The sequence below is a fragment of the Thamnophis elegans genome, chromosome 3, assembly GCF_009769535.1.
Source record: "Thamnophis elegans isolate rThaEle1 chromosome 3, rThaEle1.pri, whole genome shotgun sequence".
NCBI lineage: Eukaryota > Metazoa > Chordata > Lepidosauria > Squamata > Colubridae > Thamnophis > Thamnophis elegans.
This window is the reverse complement of record NC_045543.1, coordinates 16396984-16415908: the sequence shown is the minus strand read 5'-3', so window position 1 is coordinate 16415908 and position 18925 is coordinate 16396984. Positions and strand designations below refer to the sequence as shown.

At 38.9% G+C, this 18925-nt stretch overlaps 1 protein-coding gene across 2 annotated transcripts; it reads left to right on the top strand.

Annotated features, from left to right (window-relative positions):
* The first annotated feature begins 184 nt into the window (after window positions 1-184).
* On the top strand, window positions 185-18577 carry SLC25A15 (solute carrier family 25 member 15). 2 transcript variants are annotated; one of them, XM_032213732.1, is made up of 8 exons: window positions 185-451; window positions 2234-2319; window positions 3559-3690; window positions 7793-8051; window positions 12016-12153; window positions 13301-13470; window positions 16617-16775; window positions 18230-18577. In XM_032213732.1, the coding sequence occupies exons 3-8, from the start codon at window positions 3636-3638 to the stop codon at window positions 18349-18351; spliced, it is 903 nt and encodes a 300-aa protein (XP_032069623.1). In that variant the 5' UTR covers window positions 185-451; window positions 2234-2319; window positions 3559-3635; the 3' UTR covers window positions 18352-18577. The 2 variants fall into 2 exon arrangements, with proteins under 2 accessions (XP_032069623.1, XP_032069624.1); XM_032213733.1 differs by lacking the exon at window positions 185-451 and adding an exon at window positions 485-716.
* Window positions 18578-18925: the final 348 nt, after the last annotated feature.

The following is an 18925-nucleotide window of genomic DNA, read 5'->3' as shown; positions in this document are numbered from 1 at the left end:
TTATGTCAATCCTGAGCTACAAATATTCTCCTTTAAAAGGTAAATTGCAAAACGCCCCAGAGACTCGAGGCCTCCCCCGCTCCCTCTAAAGCTGCCAAGGCCACCTGGCCGGCCTTCGGGCGGGCTTTGGAGGGAGGGCAGCAATAGCAGCACCCTCCCCGCCTCCGGTTCCGCTTCCCAGGCCGAGCTCCAGCTCCTCCTCCTGTTCTTTCCAATGCCAGGCGGGTGGCGACCGGCGCCCCTTTGACCGCAGGTTATATAGCGCTCGCTACGAAGAAAGCGAGCCGAGCCGTTCTGGAGAGGCAATGCAGCTGAGTCAGCCGAAGAGAAGCGCAGGGCTTTCGGTGGCAACTCCAGCGGAGAGAAGTAGACGATTTCAGCGGACCCCCAACGGGAAACCGTCCGTCCCTCCCTCGGGGAGCTGCCCTCTTCGGTCTGCAAGGATCAGTCGGTGCGAAGTCTTGTTTTCTTTGTGCTCGGATTCTTCCTTGGTCTAGTAATCTTTCATTTCGGCTCCCCGCCACCCCTGTTTCTAAATAATGCATCACTTGATTGTCTGCTGGCAGAGGCAAGCTATTATTGGCTTTGCAGCTGGAGAGATGGAGGTAGCATCTGCCTGCAGATCTTTAAAATAGACGAGTCTCTTCCCTGGATGAGCTGGCCCACAAGTCCCGGAAAAGATGAAGCTGCTTTAAAGAGTTGTAGAGTGATACTAGGTTAGTGCCCTTGGCATTGCTAAAGCAAGTTTTTGGAAGAGAACCCAAAGCATTCCCCAGCCCTGATTTAGGTATATACATATAATGACATATGAATTTACCATATGCCTAAATATAGATGCATAAATATATCTATATATCATCCATAACTATATCTTATCTATCTATATAATTCATTATTTGATTTGTACTCCACTTTTATTAACACGTGAGTAATTCAAGGCTCTGAATGTACATAATACTCCTCTGAGAGAGTATTGCTAGTCCTGCCTTTAGGTACAAAGGCATTGTTACCCAGCTGGCTTTGTACTTAAAGGCAGGACTAGAAATCATAGTCTTCTGTTTTCTAGTTTAGTAGTCCTCGACTTACAACAGTTCATTTAGTGACTGTTCAAAATTATAATGGGATTGAACAAAGGGACATGATTTTTTTCCACACTTACAACCATTGTAGCATCCCCTGGACACATGATCAAAATTCATATACTTTGCAATTGATTCATATTTATGATGGTTGCAATGTCCCTGAGTCATGTTTTCACCTTTTGCAACCTTCTGACAAGCCAAGTCAATGGGGAAACTAGATTCACTTAACAATCATGTTGCTAATTTAACCGCAGTGATTCATTTAGCAACTTCGCAAGAAAGGTCATAAAATGGGGCAAAACTCATTTAACAAATGTCTCATTTAGCAACAGAAATGTGTTGGACTCAATTGTAGTCGTAAATCTATACTGATTTCCTTTTTCTTATTAGAGTTTATACATATAAGATGACAAAACTTTGGTAAATTTTGGAAAGAGTAAAATGTTACATTGATTACATTCAAGAGCTGAAATAAAGGACTCAAAAGAAAGTAATATATCCATTAAATATTGTTATATTGTTACACCTTAAAATTTCTCAGTCCAGATTATCAGTTTTATATACTGTATGATAGATTTAATAATATAAAGGTAAAATGTTTGAATAGATATATAATGTTTAATTATATTTGTTTTGTTGGCCACTGAGATTGGCAAAATTCTGATTCCTCCATAGGTATCACTGGTAGGTAAGATGATTATTTTTTGTTAGGATGCCCAGTTTTTCTATAGGTGGAAGAGGGAGGGAGTGGAAATAAATATAAATGTTGTCTGCATTGATACCTCTCCATTAAGGTCATTAAAATTGTTTAATAACAATTTCTGTGTTACTGATTGCCATCAATTGCCCGCTGCCATCCTGAAAGACACAATTTTAGTTAGCTAGTGATGGGATTGTTGTATTTAGTATTTATATATCAATGATTATTTGTATCATCATTACAATTATTGAACTGTTCTTGCAGTTCTAGACTGCTTACAATAAATACAATAACCCATCTATAAAAAATTCATAATTACAGCAGCCTGTTAAAAACCATTACACATTATTAGTAATTTTTTAAAAAAATGCAATCCAAATTGTTGCTGCTGATGGACAAATCTTTTTATCTGAATGCTCTCCTAGAAATGACTTTTATTTCCTTTTTACAGAAAGACATCTGAATACCAGCATATTTGACCTTGGTCCACCTGTTCTAGAGAAAAAGGCCTGCTGCTAAGAATATCTCAAGCCCCCTGTAAGTGGGTATGATCCTTTATCCTCTGGTAAAGAATCTTTGTAGGGCAGGCAGAGTCTATATGAAGATGATTCTAAAGGTAACATGTTCCCAAGCTGGGTTCCACCACAAATGCGCGAACGACAAAAGCGCGCCTGACTAAACCGCGGTGACAAAAGCGTGCCGACGAATGAGCGCTGAAGTGCGCCGACAACAGCGCGCCGACAGAAGCGCGCTGTAACCTAACCCTAAAAATAACCCTAAACCTAACCCTAAACCTAACCCTAAACCTAACCCTAAACCTAACCCTAAACCTTACCTTAACTTAAATCGCGCTTCTGTCGGCGCGCTGTTGTCGGCGAGCTTTTGACATCGCGGTTTTAGCGCCGCGGTTTTGTCAGCGCGCTTTTGACGTTCGCGCTTTTGTCGGGTCATGCCCAAGCTGTGTGGGGTTGACTAGATAATCCCACCACTTCATGTTGAGCTATAAACTTACTGGCAAACATTGCAGCTGCTACAATATCAGCGGTGTTCTTTAAAACTGATTGGTACCAAGCAACAAGAAGGCTGTGCCATTCTCTGCCTTCTGCATTATTTTCAAGGGCAGCCCAAAGTAGCTGATAGATGAGGCAAGAGTGTAACTCATTATCTTCAATGTCTCCTGAGTCTTACAGTTATTTTAAAATAAATCATTCCTCAACCTGATACATAGTGGATAAGAAATCAAAATATTGTAAAAGAATGCATTGGAACAAACTTTAGTCATCTGACAGTTAACCATAGTGAGCCTGCATATCTTTACAGCAAGAGAGTGTGCTGGAACTGTGCAGGATTCATAGAGTTTGAGGAAATATAAATGGGAAATAATAGGATGCTGGGACAGGAGAGTTTGATGGTAGTTGGCAATATGGTTTTATTCTGATGCTGTTATTGGGAGCTAACATCTGGTGAAAACCACTGAAATTGTTGAGAACTGAAGTATAATTCTCGAATCATTGTACATAGATCCTAATAAGAAACTCACGCCTGTATTTTCTTTTTGCTAACTTTTTATTTAAAAAAGTTTGTATTTCTGTAACATTTCTGTATAGTTTGAATGAGAAATCCAATCTCAAAAATTTATATATTGAAGTAACTTTTGGTTTAAAAAAAAAAGACCTGATCAACTTAGTATATATTTAAATGCACTACACAGTGTGACTCATTTACTTGCTGTCAAACTAATATTTTCATTTTCCTCCCTCTCCAAATCTAATTTAGAGATACTCATCCCAGCGCCCTGCGTGCTACAGGAAACTTTGTGATTTAGAGTCACTACGAAGCAATTTTTTTTAAAAATGAAAACAAATCCTGTCATCCAAGCTGCCATTGACCTCACAGCTGGGGCTGTAGGTAAGTCTTGGAAACTGCTGTTTACATAAATCCTGTTAAAAACTGATAACAGATGCTTGTATGCTCTTTAAACAAAGCTCTTCTCTGGAGGTGTAAGGTAATTCTGTTGACAGCAGTATAGGTCCTAAAAGTGACTTTTATAGTGGAGGGCACTAACAGGGAATAATGTTTTGACCTTGCCCTAAATTATGAGCTTCCCATGAATTGCTTCCTTTCGTCTAATCCCTTCCTATGGAGGAAAGGTAAATGTGTAAGCATTTTTTTGTCTAATAATTTCCTAACTGTGGCTTTTAATTTATTGAGCCCTTATTTCATGCTTACACAAGCATTTCAAAATATGTCACAAGAAAAAGTTGAGCAATGACCGATTGGAGAGACAAGATAATCTTCGTTTTATGTTGCATTCTATAGTTAAGTGGTATGCTGGTCAGTCAAATGCCTTTTATTGGTTTGCTTTCAGGAACACAGCAGTGTAGATGGCAGCTATTGGTATTTCTCTATAGTCTCAGCTGTTACCCAGGTGAAAAGGGAAGACTGCCCATCAACCACAGGCACAGAACAAACCTATCTCAGTTTGGAGCATTGGGCTCTCCTTGGCGGGAGCTTTCTCCCTGCCAGGCCAAGCAGATGCTCACAGGAAGCCTATAAGCTAGAGAAACAAGACTTCTTTAAAGTGAAAACCAGCTGTTTGTGTAAAATAGAGGAAAGCTGCAAATTTGCTCTTGAGACTCCTGTCCTTCTGATGAGACTTGCAGAGAAAATACTGCTGATATCAGAAGCCCCCAAAATAGGTTCCAATGCAGAACTGTTGCATTTTCCTCCTGCTAGCTCTGATCTAGGTGTGTCATCTAGGCCAGGGATTCCCAACCCCCAGTCTGTGGACCGGCATAGGCATGCCAGCAACCAGACTGTGCAAACAAGCAAAGCCCTATCTGTGGGATGCAGGCAGCACGTGAAACCATGCCCCGATCCCTGGTGCCCAAAAAGTTGAGGACCACTAATCTAGGTCATCAGTGGAGTTTTAATAGCCAGCATACTGCCTGAGGAATTCTGAAAGTTGAAGTCCACACATTTTAAAGTTTACAAAGTTAAGAAATACTACTCTATTGTATATCTGGGCAAAGATCCAGAAGTGAAATCTACAAGAAGCCAGTACTAATATGAAAGAGAAAATGGCAGGGATCATTTAACTGCTTGCTTGTTCTGTTCTTTAAGAAGAAGGTAGGAAAAGCAGAAAATGCAAATGTCCACATGCCCAAGACAGAGTCAAGCTTGTACCTTCCTTGCATTTCTTAAGTCAGTGTAGTTGTCACCACTGTGGGAGGATAGGGTCTTTTCTAGACCATTAAAAATGGTTGTCAAGAGCACAAAATAATTAATTTCACTTGTAAAATGCGTGTTCTTGGATGCAAAGAATTACTTTTATAGTTCAACGCATTTCACTTAGAAAAGCCTCCAGATTGACATTCTTTAGTTTTGGAGGATAATTATGGGAAGATAACTTTTTGTTCCCAAGTGTTTCTTCTGTAGGTCCTTGGTCTGCTCTGAGTTTGATTGTTTTCTTGCAGATGTTTCATTTCCCAACTAGGTAACATCATTGTATTTCTTTTGCTAAGGGAAGCAGGAGGAGAAATCATTCTCTTTTCTTTTCATCATCTTAAAATCCTCAATGCTATTCTTGATCTTTTCCCAGCTTTTTTTTAATCTTAGAAGTGCCCTTCTTCTAGATCTATAGAACACTGATCACTCAGCACTTCCAAGTTAGCTGAATGTGAACTTTCTTCGGAAGAAAAAAAATGTGGTGCTGGGATCCCTACTATTATATGTTGTTAATATGTGGAAATCCCATAATTCATTCAGGTAACTTAATCTTAGAGCAGGCATCAGCAGTTGTTCCCCTTTTTTATGATAATACTGATGCCGATTAGATTAGATCATGATTCTTTTTCATGCTGAGTGAGAAATTGAACTTTGGTTTCCTAAATACGAGTCATAGTCACAGAGGCCCTCTGTGCTACTTTTCTAAAATGCCATGTTCTCCATATATTGCAACTCCCAGAATTTCCCACCAGCATGCCAAAAACTGCATTGGCTGAGAAATTTTAAATTGTTATTCTAAAATAGCTGGATGACACCAGATTAGAGAAAGCTTGTACTGTTGATGTTCCCCAACCTTTGTAGCTTTGAAGGGGGGAAAGGGAATAGTTCTTCGCAAGAGGCAGGCACCGGTGCCCACTGTTTGCCCAAATGGAGCACACCCACCCGCCCACTTCCCATTGTTTCTGTGACCCCTATACTACACTGATTCAGTTATGGTATGTGTGGCTCCTTTGCAGTGAGATTCACTATCTGAGACAAGTGGAAACATCATTCAAGTCCTAACCAAGGATCTAAGAATTATTAAAGTATAATATCTATTATAGTATCTAAGAATATAGGCAGTTCCAACCAGTTCCTAATTTTGTAAAATTAGGGTGTTCAGTCTAATGACTTCAATATTTCTATACTGAAGGATTCCTTTAGGTTATGCTCCAAGGGCCCCAATCAAAATTGATATAACAACAAATTTTTTCCCCATCATCATTCAACTCTGATCTGCAAGTTCAGATATTTCGTAATTTTTTTCCCAAATGTTTTTCCTCAATCCTAGCATCATCCAAAATAGCAACATAAATGAACCAGACTTTCTTCTTTTCAATAAATATCAGACATGTTATTAAGAAGATGTTTGTCTGTTTGGTTCTTGAAGTCCTGTAAGAGGTTAACTCACTCATTTTTCAAAACCTTGATGATCCCACGGTTTTTTATTATATTCAAATCCAAACGTCTGGCAATATTTCCAATGAATATTTCTGGCAGTTTGTGAAGTTTTGCTGCAGCCACTAATCAAATAGTCAATGATGTCATCCTTTTTACTACAAAGGCAATATTTGCTGTTGTTTGTTACGTTAAATATTTTCCTCTATCCAACTACCTGTAGTTGGCAAAGTTTGTTCTTGAACTACTAAAATAAAGCCTTCAGTTTCTTTCATTAATGCTCCTGATCGTAACCAACTCCATGGGTTTTTTAAAATCAGCTTTTCCTTCTTTATCTTTCATTCATTGATTTGTTCTTCCAATTAACGTCAGTTTTCAGTTGTTTCTTTTATATACTCAGCCTTCACCTGTGCTGTTTTCAAGAGCTTTCTTTGATTATCTTCAGCAAGAATTCCTGGCTTTTCTTAATGTAGTCATTCAAGCCATGCTTTTCTTTCTCCACAGTTTGTTTCACCTTTAGAGGTCCTCTAGCTTCTTCAACTCTTGGCAAATAGAGCCGATCAAGATCACTTTTTGGATACAAAGCATGGTCCGTTGTCATTAGTTTTCTTGTCTTCCAATCCAAGTCATCAGTACTATTATTACTTCATCTCACCTTTTGTATAAAATTCAAGATAGCATACATAACCCCCTCACTTTCAATTTTCCGCACAACCACCACTCTGTGAGATGGGTTTTTATAAGTCCCTTCTTTGAAAAAAAATAATCGGGATAGTATGATTTTAATATATCAGCTCCATCCAGGACTTTATCCTGAATTAAGGGATTATAGGTTTGTAAAAAGGGAGAGCCTGATTTTAATACATATTATTATTTATTTTGAAACAGGGAAGAAGCAACTGAAATGAAAAAAATAACCTGAATCTCAGAAAATATGTTCTTGCCTTCAGAGGGAAGGAGTGACTGAAATAAAAAAATAATCCAAATCTCAGAAAATATGTTCTTGCCTTCAGATTCATAAGACTTTGCTTTTAGTGTTAAATATTTTTTTAAGATGAGGGAGGTTTGGCCCCATATGAAATTGCCAGATAGTGCCCTGTGTGAAAAAGTTGATAACTCCTAGAGCAAAGCAAATATTCTGGTTATCCTTAGTTTCAAGCTTAAAATATTATCAAATTATAACTCTCTCTCACACACACACACGCATGCCTTTTTTTGTCAAGGATAATTTTCTTTCTCCGGTTTACCTCCTTTTGCTTGAGAATGTAATAGCTAAAACACAAAACAAAAACCAGCCATCCAACAGCTCCCATTTCTGATGTTTTCACTTTTCCTTTTCATGCAGGAGGTACTGCCTGTGTGATAACCGGTCAACCATTTGACACCGCAAAGGTGAAAATGCAGACATTCCCTAACATGTACCAAGGGCTTGTGGACTGTTTTGTGAAGACCTACAAACAAATAGGGTTCCGTGGCTTCTACAAGGGGACCACCCCTGCACTTGTGGCAAACATTGCTGAAAATGCCGTGCTCTTTATGTGTTATGGCTTTTGCCAAAATATCGTGAGGAAAATTGCTGGCTTAGAAAGGAAAGCAAACCTGAGGTTAGTGTGTTATTCCCTCAACGGCTCTGCAACTAATAGAAGCTTTAAAAAAAATTTTTTTTTAAAGTATCACAGCTCAGAACTAGAAGTGCAGTTTCCACAAGGGAAAATGGGAATCCTGTTGAAATAGAAACTCTGCTCCTTGACTCACATGTTTTTCTTTTAATTATATCTTGATTCCCCCCCCCCCTCTGCATTTCTGGTACTTAGGACAGATGACAGTAGTTTATAGAATAAATAACTGTGGATAAAATCATTTAAGATTTGATTAATTGAACCATAAGCTTCCTCCAAATAATTCACTTAATCAGGTTATAGGTCAGTGTTCCAGGCAAGCCAGCCTACTACTACGACTTTCTTAGTGAGATTGTTTAAAAGAGGAGTCTGCAAAAACTACTTCTTTTGTCATTTAGAAGAAAATCTGAAAACCTTTTCCTTGTCTTCTTATTCCTGAAGGAATGGCGAGAAAACTTGCTGTTTGTAACATGGCACTTCCTGACCTTACTTTACCTTAAACCAAGGATGGGAAGCTTATAGGCTGCAGGTCTGATTTGGGTGGGAATATAAGCAGGAGGCTTTCCAGACGCCTAAAAACAAGCCTGCAATCCAGGTGTTGAGGACAGCAGAAACTCAGTCATACAATTTTATCCTGTTTGAGGGTTTCTTAAACAAGAATGGGGATAAAAATAGCTGCTCCCATTCCCACTGTACATCCCGACCAATACCTTGAAAAGCAGTGAAAAATACTGAGCTCCTCCCCTTCTGTTGAAGTCACTATATCATTGGATAGTTTCTTGGTGACTCTCCAGAAAATCAGAAGTTGAAGCCCCCAATCTAAAGAAGTTGCTCGCCTCTGTTTTAAATTATGGTTTGCTGAAGGAATTCTAAATAGCTGAGTTCCTGTAACACGATAAATGATAAGGCATGGTTTGCAAATCATAGTGGCTAGATCCATATGGTAATTGAACCAAGCTCCCAGGAAAACTCTATAAGCCTCCTAAAGGCTATGCATGCCCTTTTTATGACAAAAAATGGACCGTTTTTTGCTTGCTTTTGCCCCCCCCCCGCCCCCAGGAGAATTTTACAAGTCTCCTAAAAGCTATTCATGCCCTTTTTTTGGAAAAAAAAAAACAGGCCCGTTTTCGTGAAAAAAAGGGCCATTTTTGGGAGATCTGCAGAGTGCAAAAACTTTTTTTAAATTTACCTCTTCAAAATCTTGGTGCGTCTTATACTCCGGTGCATCTCATACTCTGAAAAATATGGTAATATGTTCTTTCCATATCCCATGTTCTAAATCCTTGCGTTGTATCCGGAATTTACCTGTTGGTGATTGTTAGTCAATTGGCAGAATTTTCTGAGGCTTCAGTAAATTCCCCATGAATCTGCTAATCTGACCTGTGGCCTTTGACAAATACATGACCTTCTTTCAGAGAGTTGCATGATTGGAGAATTGTTTATTCTTAAGATCAATTAATGATTTTCTAAATGTTAGCTGTTGACAATATAAATTGCAAAAAAAAAAATCCTAAAACAAAATTAAAATGAACAAAAATAAAATATACGTATATTAGCTTAGCTTCTTTTAAAGCCAAATAGATTGCAAAGCATCTACATTATAAGCTTGATGTGAAAGTTGATGAACTGAGAGGGAACATTAACATCCTTTTAACGCCCAGGGGTTGGGTTAAGTTAAAGAATTCTTGAAGATGGATGCAGGACATTTGAAACTTTTAGAAAGATAGAACACTCAGGACAATGGATAGGCCTGGAAAACAAATGATAGAAATCATCATGAGTGATGATTTCCATCTGATTCTGAAGCTTTGAAAATGTTTAGAGGACTGCCCCATTTACATCATGTAGGCATCCAAGGGTGGGCAAAGCAAAAATAGTAATACTGTGTGCTTGGCCATTGAGCAAGAAAAGATGTGACTGGAAAAAAAAATGGGTGTAAAACTATCACATCCCCAATTTCTTTCTTTCCTCTCATTTCATTAGTGGAAGTGTTTATTATTGTGACCGGTTGCCCATTGAAAACAATAAAAAGAGGCTATGCTTATTTTTTTAAGTAATGTTGAAGCTATCTAGATACATTTTGATAGGGAGTAAGATACTTGGAACTGTTGTAAACCACTTTTTTCCTTTAATGCTTGGTACGAAAAGACCCTTATCTACCAATGATAATTATATAGCATCCTGTTTTATGGCAGGAAATTTAAAAGATGCTTCATTAAATCCAGGGTTGAAAGCATGATCATGGTGATATGATTTTATCCCACTAATTGTATGTATGTATGTATGTATGTATGTATGTATGTATGTATGTGTATATATTAGATTTTTACAACCCCTGGTAAGCCCCAATTATGGGAGGAAGCTAACTGCTTCCATCATCTGTCAATCGGTTCGTCACAAGAGTCCATCACGACAGAAACCCAATATTTTTACTGTTGCCTTTGTTATATTTGTGTTTTTTTATTTGTGCTGATAAATAAATAAAGGGAGACTAGTGTAGATCTATTTCAAGCTATTTAGCTCTCATCAGCTAGCCATACCCTTATTGGGATTTGAACCTGGGCTATATTACATACTAGGCAGACTTCTTAGCCATTAGGCCACAGGCTCTGATCCATTATCAGCGAAGCCAGGGTGAAAGGTATCTATTAGATTTTTACAACCCCTGGTAAGCCCCAATTATGGGAGGAAGCTAACTGCTTCCATCATCTGTCAATCGGTTCGTCACAAGAGTCCATCACGACAGAAACCCAATATTTTTACTGTTGCCTTTGTTATATTTGTGTTTTTTTATTTGTGCTGATAAATAAATAAAGGGAGACTAGTATAGATCTATTTCAAGCTATTTAGCTCTCATCAGCTAGCCATACCCTTATTGGAATTTGAACCTGGGCTATATTACATACTAGGCAGACTTCTTAGCCTACATACACACATACATACATACATATACACATATACATATACATATACATATACATATACATATACATATACATATACATATACATATACATATATATATATATATATATGTATGTATTGTGTCACAACCCCTGGTATGCCCAAATATAGGAGGAAGCTACTGCTTCCTTTCTCTGTCTATCAGCTCATCACAAGAGACCATCACGACAGAAAGCCATTATTATTTTTATTTTTTATTTTTATTTATTTATCAGCCAAATGCAACATATATATATATATATATATATATATATATATATATATATATATATATATATATATATATATATATATATATATATTCCCACCTGATTGAAACAAACCTTAGGATAGAAGAATTATTATATATATATATATATATATATATATATATATATATATATATATATATATATATATATATATATATATGTTTTTATTTGTGCTGATAAATAAATAAAGGAAGACTAGTATAGATCTATTTCAAGCTATTTAGCTCTCATCAGCTAGCCATATCCTTACTGGGATTCGAACCTGTGCTCTATTGCCTCCCAGGCAGGGAGTTAACCATTTGAGCTACAGAGAACGACTCCTTTTATCAGCCAGCCAGGGTGGGAGGTATATACTTAAAGTCACAACCCCTGGTATGCCCAAGTGTGGGAGGAAGGTCACACTTCCACTCTCTGTCATTAGGCTCGTCACAAGAGTCCATCCAGACAGAAACCCAATATTTTTACTGTTGCCTTTGTTATATTTGTGTTTTTATTTGTGCTGATAAATAAATAAAGGAAGTAAATAAATAAAGAAATATATATATATATTTCAAACAGCAAGCATACCTAATTCTTCTATCCTAAGGTTGCTTCAATCAGGTGGGATGCTGTAAAATGCTCCTTTGCTATATCGTTTTAGAATTATTTGCAGCAGTGACTGGGTCAAAGCATGCCAGTTTTGAGCTGCATGTGATTTCCATGTATTAGATACATGTTGTGTTTTTTTTTTGCAGCGACCTTCAAAATGCAGTGGCTGGTTCCTTTGCTTCTGCCTTTGCCACTTTGGCCCTCTGCCCTACAGAGCTTGTGAAGTGCCGCCTGCAGGCCATGCACGAAATGCAATTATCTGGGAAGATAGTGCAACAACACAAGTAAGTAATTTGTTAGCCTCAACCCTGCCTGCCTTTTCCAGGTTTGGAAGTGGTTTGACCCTTTCAATGAATTTATTTCTCTGCATTTACAGGTTTGCATATTATTATTTTAATTACTTTTCTCATATTTTGTTTTATTACATTTTTATTGATGTAAATTGATTAAGATTTTTTTCACAGAATAAAAGATAAATGGAAGGAAAGAAGGAAGGGGGGGAATTAAAATTAGGAAATAGAATCACTTCCCAGCTTTTTTTCAGTTCAAGTTACAATCGTATAGTCCTTTCTCTCTTGGATATTATACAAGTCTCTACAGCCCCTCATTTAGTCTCCATATTTCTTGATCTTCAAGTCCATAAATCTTTATTGTTGTTGTTGATATGTATGCCGCCATAAGTTGTCTTGGTAAGTAGGGCATATAAACCAATTAATTAATTACATACGTACATACATACATACCATAATAGATAGGCTGTTTTTAAAACATACTTCTGGCTAGCATTAGCAGTTTAGTCCAGTGTTCTGGTTTATGTGTTGCTAACACAACATTCATTTCAATGAAATGTGATGGTGATAGTGGTGATAGTGAGGCACTCCTTTTAAGATTTACGTATTCATAAAATCAACTCCATTTTTATTTCATCTTCTCCCTCAAGCATCAGAACCTATAATTTAGATTTTTATGGAATCTGGGACCGGTTATAGTGCTATTCCCATGCAATAGACAATCCCTTAGCAGATCTCTATTGTAAAGTAGTTTAAGCCCATTATTTTTCTCATGACTAGAAAATATGTGGCTCACCAGATATGAATGAACTGCAGCTCTAGGCTCTGTCCAACATCAATCACACTTTTCCTGTTTGAAGTATTAGACAAGAATCCTAGAAGCTTAATCAATGGCAATTGAAAGGTTTTTTTTAATGAGGGATTAGTTGTATCTAGATATCTATAGTCCAAAAATTGTACCAAACTACTTCTGAGATGGGTTTTTGTGAAATACACACTTTAATTTTAACCATTGCTGTGTAATGTGGTTTGACAGTGCTCCTAGACAGGAACCAGACATCTTTGGATGCAGTTTTCCAGGTAACTTTTCCCATCATTAGCTGGCAACTTATGTTTGTAACAATATTCTTTTTTCTTCTAGTACAGTTTGGTCAGTAATCAAAAGTGTGCTGCAAAAGGACGGCCCTCTTGGCTTCTATCGTGGTTGGTTCAGCACTTTGCTACGTGAAATTCCAGGCTACTTTTTATTCTTTGGAGTCTATGAACTGAGCCGGACCTTTTTGGCCTTTGGAAAACCAAAAGAGGAATTAGGTATATCTGAGCTTGCTAATGATATGTCTTCTTGCCTCGAGATAAACACAGCTTCTTTTAGTCCCACCTGTGCTGACTTTTAAGCCCAAAGGATTTCTGTATAATAATAAAAATATCTTGCTGCCTGTTCAAAATCTTCTGATATAAAACACAGTAGCTTTAAAGTATTTATTTATTTATTGTATGGCATATCATACATAGACTAGCAGCCTTAAAGATTTTATTTGATTTATTTATTTATCATTAAATTTAGATTGCCGCCTGTTCGCCCATGGCCACTCAAGGCGGCTTACAGGATATAAAAACCACATTTAAAAACAATGAAACTAATTAAAAATCAAATAAATTAATATGGTGATAAAATCATAATAAAATCACTCCCCACCCTTCCATCCCGGCGACAGCAGATCACAGGAGTTATTTAATGGGCTCCATCCCTCTCTGCGTTCCCCAGGCCCACTGGCAGAACCAGGTCTTCAGGGCCTTCTGGAAGAGTATTAGAGCGGGGATCATTCTAATCTCTGGGGGAATGAAGTTCCAGAGAAAGGGAGCTACCACGGAGAAGGTATATCTCCCTTAGGGATGGGACCCTCAGCATTCCTTGCCTCCCCGCTATGATGAGTTGGGTAGACATGACCAGCAAGAGATGGTCCCTCATATAACCTGGTCCCAAGCCATGAAGGGCTTTAAAGTTGACAACCAGCACCTTGAATTGCACCTGGAAGCAAATTGGCAGCTAATGCAGCTCCTGCAGGAGAGGTGATACATGTGCACACCGGGGTCTGCATTTTGCACCAACTGGAGTTTCCGGATGCTCTTCAAGGGCAGCCCCATGTAGAGCGCGTTGCAATAGTCAAGACAGGAAGTGACTAGGACATGAGTGACTATAAGTAGGGATTGTTGATCCAGGAAAGAGCGTAACTGACACAAAAACCCCAGTTGCGTAAAGACCCTCCTAGCCATGACTACCATCTGCTCTTTGAGCAGGAGTCATGAGTCCAGGAGAATCCCCAGATTATGCACAGGTCTGTTTGGGGTAGTGCCACCCTATCCAAGACTAAAGCAATTCTCCCTGAGCCAACAAACCCAAACCCAGAGCCATGATCTTGCCAAGGTTTAGTTTCAACCCGTTGCTCCCCATCCAGTCCCTAACAGCCTCTAGGCACTGCGAGAGGGAAGAAACAACATCACTTAACTCACCACGGGCCAAGACATACAGCTGAGTATCATCAGCATATTGGTGATACCTCAGTCCTTGGTGATGGATGATGTCCCCTAGTGGCTTCATATCAATGTTGAGTGAAGAGAGTACTGAGCCCTGCGGAACCCACAAAGCAGTGGGCGAGGGCTGGATCTCTTCCCTCCTATCAACACTGAGAGGAAGGAAATGAACCAGGATAGCAGAAGGCCTCCCAGTCCCATCCCCTGAAGTTGCTCCAGGAGAATACCATGGTTGATGGTATCGAAAGCAGCCAAGGGATGAAGTAGAGCAAGGATGCACTACCCCCATTCTGCTCCCACCAGAGATCATCCAAAAGTGGGACCAATGCTGTTTCGGTTCCAAATACAGGCCTGAATCTGTTTCATCCAGAAACCTCTGGAGCTGCCTCTGGAGCAACCACCTTCTCAACAACCTTCCCCAGAAAGGGAAGATTGGAGACAGTTCGGAAATTATCCAACTGGGTGTAGTTCAGCAATGGCTTCTTAAGAAGACGGACCACAGCCTCCTTAAAGTGCTGGGGCATTGCCCCCTTCTGTAGGGAAATATTAATCACTGCCAGTCCACCCACCTATCACCTCCTGGGAAGCTTTCATAACCAGGACGGACATGTGTCTAAAACACAGGTGCTTGCATGCATACTCCCTAGGATCCTGTCCACTTCCTTGGGAACAACAGTTCTGAGATAACACGGCAAAAACCGGCCTCAGAGGCTTCCACTGGACCAGCAACCATGCCGGCATCTAACTGGGAATGAAGTCAAGTGATTTTGTCTTCCAGAAAATCTGCAAATTCCTCAGCGTGCCCCTTCAGGTGGACCGCAATCACCTCCTTCCCCAGGAAGTGGCTCACCTTAAAGAGGGTCGCTGGGTGATTATCTGCAGATGCAATTAGTTTGGAGAAGTATTTACATTTCCCGCACTAAGTGCCACGAGGTAGGCCTTAATAGCAGCTCTTACCCGTGTTCAATCGAGTTCATCCCTTGTCTTCCACTAGCGGCGCTCTAGATGTCCCCTCATGCGTTTCATCCCTCTTTTCTTTCTCCGTATACCACGGGGTACAGAGAGATCTACGGTTGAAGAGAGGTTGCATGGATGCAATCCTATCCACAGCCTTAATCACCTTCCTATTACTAACAGTGACTAAGAGTTCGGCAGAGGTGGCTTGCTGCTGATTCAGCTGAACCGTAGTGGCCTGGAGCAGCTGAGAGCGAACCAGTATGGTGGCCGCGCTCTATATCTGTTTTTATGACAAAAGGCAAATTACACACGTGCACACAGCATGTAGCACCTGCGCGAGCCCCCACAATCAGCTGGTTGTCACAGGGGTGGTGGATTGTGCACGCTTGTGCAGTGCAAGTCAGGCGCATGTGCGAACGGAACACATGCACGATCAACAAACCAGTAGTGAAGGTAAGGGCAACGCACCACTGGAGCTTGGCTGGACTGCACAATAGATCTTCAGTTATAACCTCCACCTCCTTCTGGAACTCATCTGAGTTCATCTAATAGGTCCTGCCTCTAATAGGCCCCTGCAGGGAGGGGGTGGGGGTGGTACAGCTCTTGAGAAACTCAGATTAAAGATTACTGCTGATTAAAGAAAAAAAAAGCCCAATCCAATTAGGTGGAGAAGAACCAGTGCCCATTCCTTCCTTCAGTTCTTGATCTGCACAAGGAAGGGGGGAAAAAACCTTAACAGCAGCCAAGTCATAGATTTAGCAGAGAATTGGACAATTCAAAAGCCAACACACACAAATAACATTTTTCAAGTGATTCTCATAACTCACCAATACACTGAAGCTTAAAACAAACATACTTTTCTGCTTTAGTAGGATATGGCAGCTATCTTTTTTTATGAAATTGCAGGCTGGGGGGAAAAACACTTGGGCTTTTTGCGATCATTAAGCTCCTTCTGCTTGTTTTTATAGGTCCAGTTGCATTGATGTTCAGTGGTGGTTTTGGTGGCATGTGTCTCTGGATTGCTGTTTACCCAGTGGACTGCATCAAATCTAGGATCCAAGTTCTTTCCATGGCAGGAAAACAAACTGGCTTTATGAGAACGTTTGCAAGTGTTGTCAAGAATGAAGGTTAGAATATGGAAGAGACTAATGGGGCCATGGATGAGGGTATCTCTTAACTTCGGCAAAGCCACAGCTGAGGAATCAGCTATCCCCTGTGGAATTGTTTTTATGGCTGCAGGCAGCCCGGGAGAGGGAGGAACAAAATAAACCCTGGTGTTTTCCAGAAAGCACTTATTTGGTTTTCACAGGTGATGGTCAAATTTGCCTTTGGCAGGATTAGGTAGCTTGTCTCTTCAAAATAACATGTTCCTGGACTACATATTTAGCTGAAAAGAACCAACTAATTGTCATTTTATATCCGTTGACGCTGCTAGTCATTTTCTTTGCAACAGGAAATTGCAGGACCAGATTAGGATAGATTATCAGAATGATCAGATAACCATTACATTTAATTTTAGGAATGATGGTTGAACACAACCAGAAAAAAAAGAACAGCTTTTCAAGGCTAAGGTTGCAAAAGACTAGAAAGATAGGATTTAAAATGTTATTTATTACTACATAAACCTGAAATGGTTCTTAGGAGGTAAATGTAACTTAGTCATAGACTGTTGCAGGACAGTTTGCCTTTATTTGCTTATGAATGCATATATAGTCAGGGAAATAGGAAGTTGATTTCTCTTATTTTAAGTTTGAGCCGCCTTGCCTCGGTCTGGTCCACACATCATGCTAAGTTATGGTTTGTTGAATAAAGCATAGTTGGCTGGGTTTACAGCAGAGACTAAATCACAGTAATCCACATTTTAATTTGGTATAATATGTAAACCAGTTCTTCTCTCTCTGTCATCTCATGTTCATAGAATGGTTAGATAGTCTTTAGGATTAATTTTTGGTAAGAAAGTTAGGTTGCATAACCTGTGAATCCATGATGAATTTAACCACTCTAAGATATATTTAACCTCTGACAATGGTTCTCAACCTGTGATCCGCTATGATAACAGGGGCTCCACAAGGGCTTGAAGAACTGTTATGATTTAAATCTTAAATCTTGGGGTGTCCATGGCCATGATCCATGGCCACAAAAGGTGAAGAAAAGGTTGAGAACCACAGACCCATGATAGTCGTGATCCAGATAAAAATTTAGATTTATTTCTCCAAATCAACCACAGGATAGATTTATATATTGTTTTATTATTACTATAATCCAGTCATTTCAGTCTTACAATTTCATCTTTTATTTTTTGAATAGATTATATTGCTTAATACATTTCTGGACCTTATCAACTACTCAAAATAAGATAAATTAATAAATAATAAATTGAGATTAAGATAAGTCATCTGATCAAGGAAAAATATTTAACAATTTCTTCTGAATTTGCAGGAAAGCTGAAATTCCTAAAAGTTTAGCTTTTGTTGGATTTCCGTCTTCAGTTTTAAACCAATACAACATAGTCTGAGTTTCAAAAAAGAGATGGAAGTGAAATTCTAAGGTAGTTTTTCTAATGCTTATGTCTTGCTCATAGGTGTGTTTGCCTTGTACTCTGGACTGAAACCTACTATGATCCGTGCATTCCCAGCCAACGGTGCCCTGTTCCTTGCCTATGAACACAGCCGTAAACTGATGATGAACCAGTTTGATAGCTAGAATTTTTATCACAGACTAACATCATTAGACTATGTGTAGTCTCCATATCAATTGTCCCACTTTGAGTGACAGATTTTAAAATGTGAAATGAGAGTGAAATGACTGCATTTTTTTAAAAAAATGATTTCAGTAAAAATGCTGTATTTTCTAAACATTGTGTGCTTTGTGGATTTACACATCTGTGATCAGCACTGATACTACATGATCTTATAAAGGATTTTAATTACTCATTTCTATAAAAATTTTAGTCATGGGGCTTTAAAAAAGAATATGCTGCAATATCAGTTAATTATTAGCTTGCAACATAGTGACTTTTATAATTTAATATGCCTGGAAGCTGAGCAGGAGGTCCATTGCAGAGTAGTTTTTATAATGTCCCACATTAGTTAATTTGTATGCAATTCTACTTACTGGTTACTTGACTCTACATGAAAGAGCACTGGAAAGCACATTACACATAAATAGACTTCTAAAAAAATCACTTGAAACCCAGTACCCAATATTTCTTTATAATATTCCGTGTTCCCAGAATACAATGCTTTTGTTCTGAAACTGTTGATTAGAGAAACTTGAT

Excerpts from the sequence above, each read along its gene's own strand:
- SLC25A15 (XM_032213732.1), top strand. The coding sequence starts at position 3,636 with ATGAAAACAAATCCTGTCATCCAAGCTGCCATTGACCTCACAGCTGGG. Across the intron at positions 3,691-7,792 it reads CCTCACAGCTGGGGCTGTAG|GAGGTACTGCCTGTGTGATA; the intron begins GTAAGTCTTGGA and ends CTTTTCATGCAG. Across the intron at positions 8,052-12,015 it reads GAAAGGAAAGCAAACCTGAG|CGACCTTCAAAATGCAGTGG; the intron begins GTTAGTGTGTTA and ends TTTTTTTTGCAG.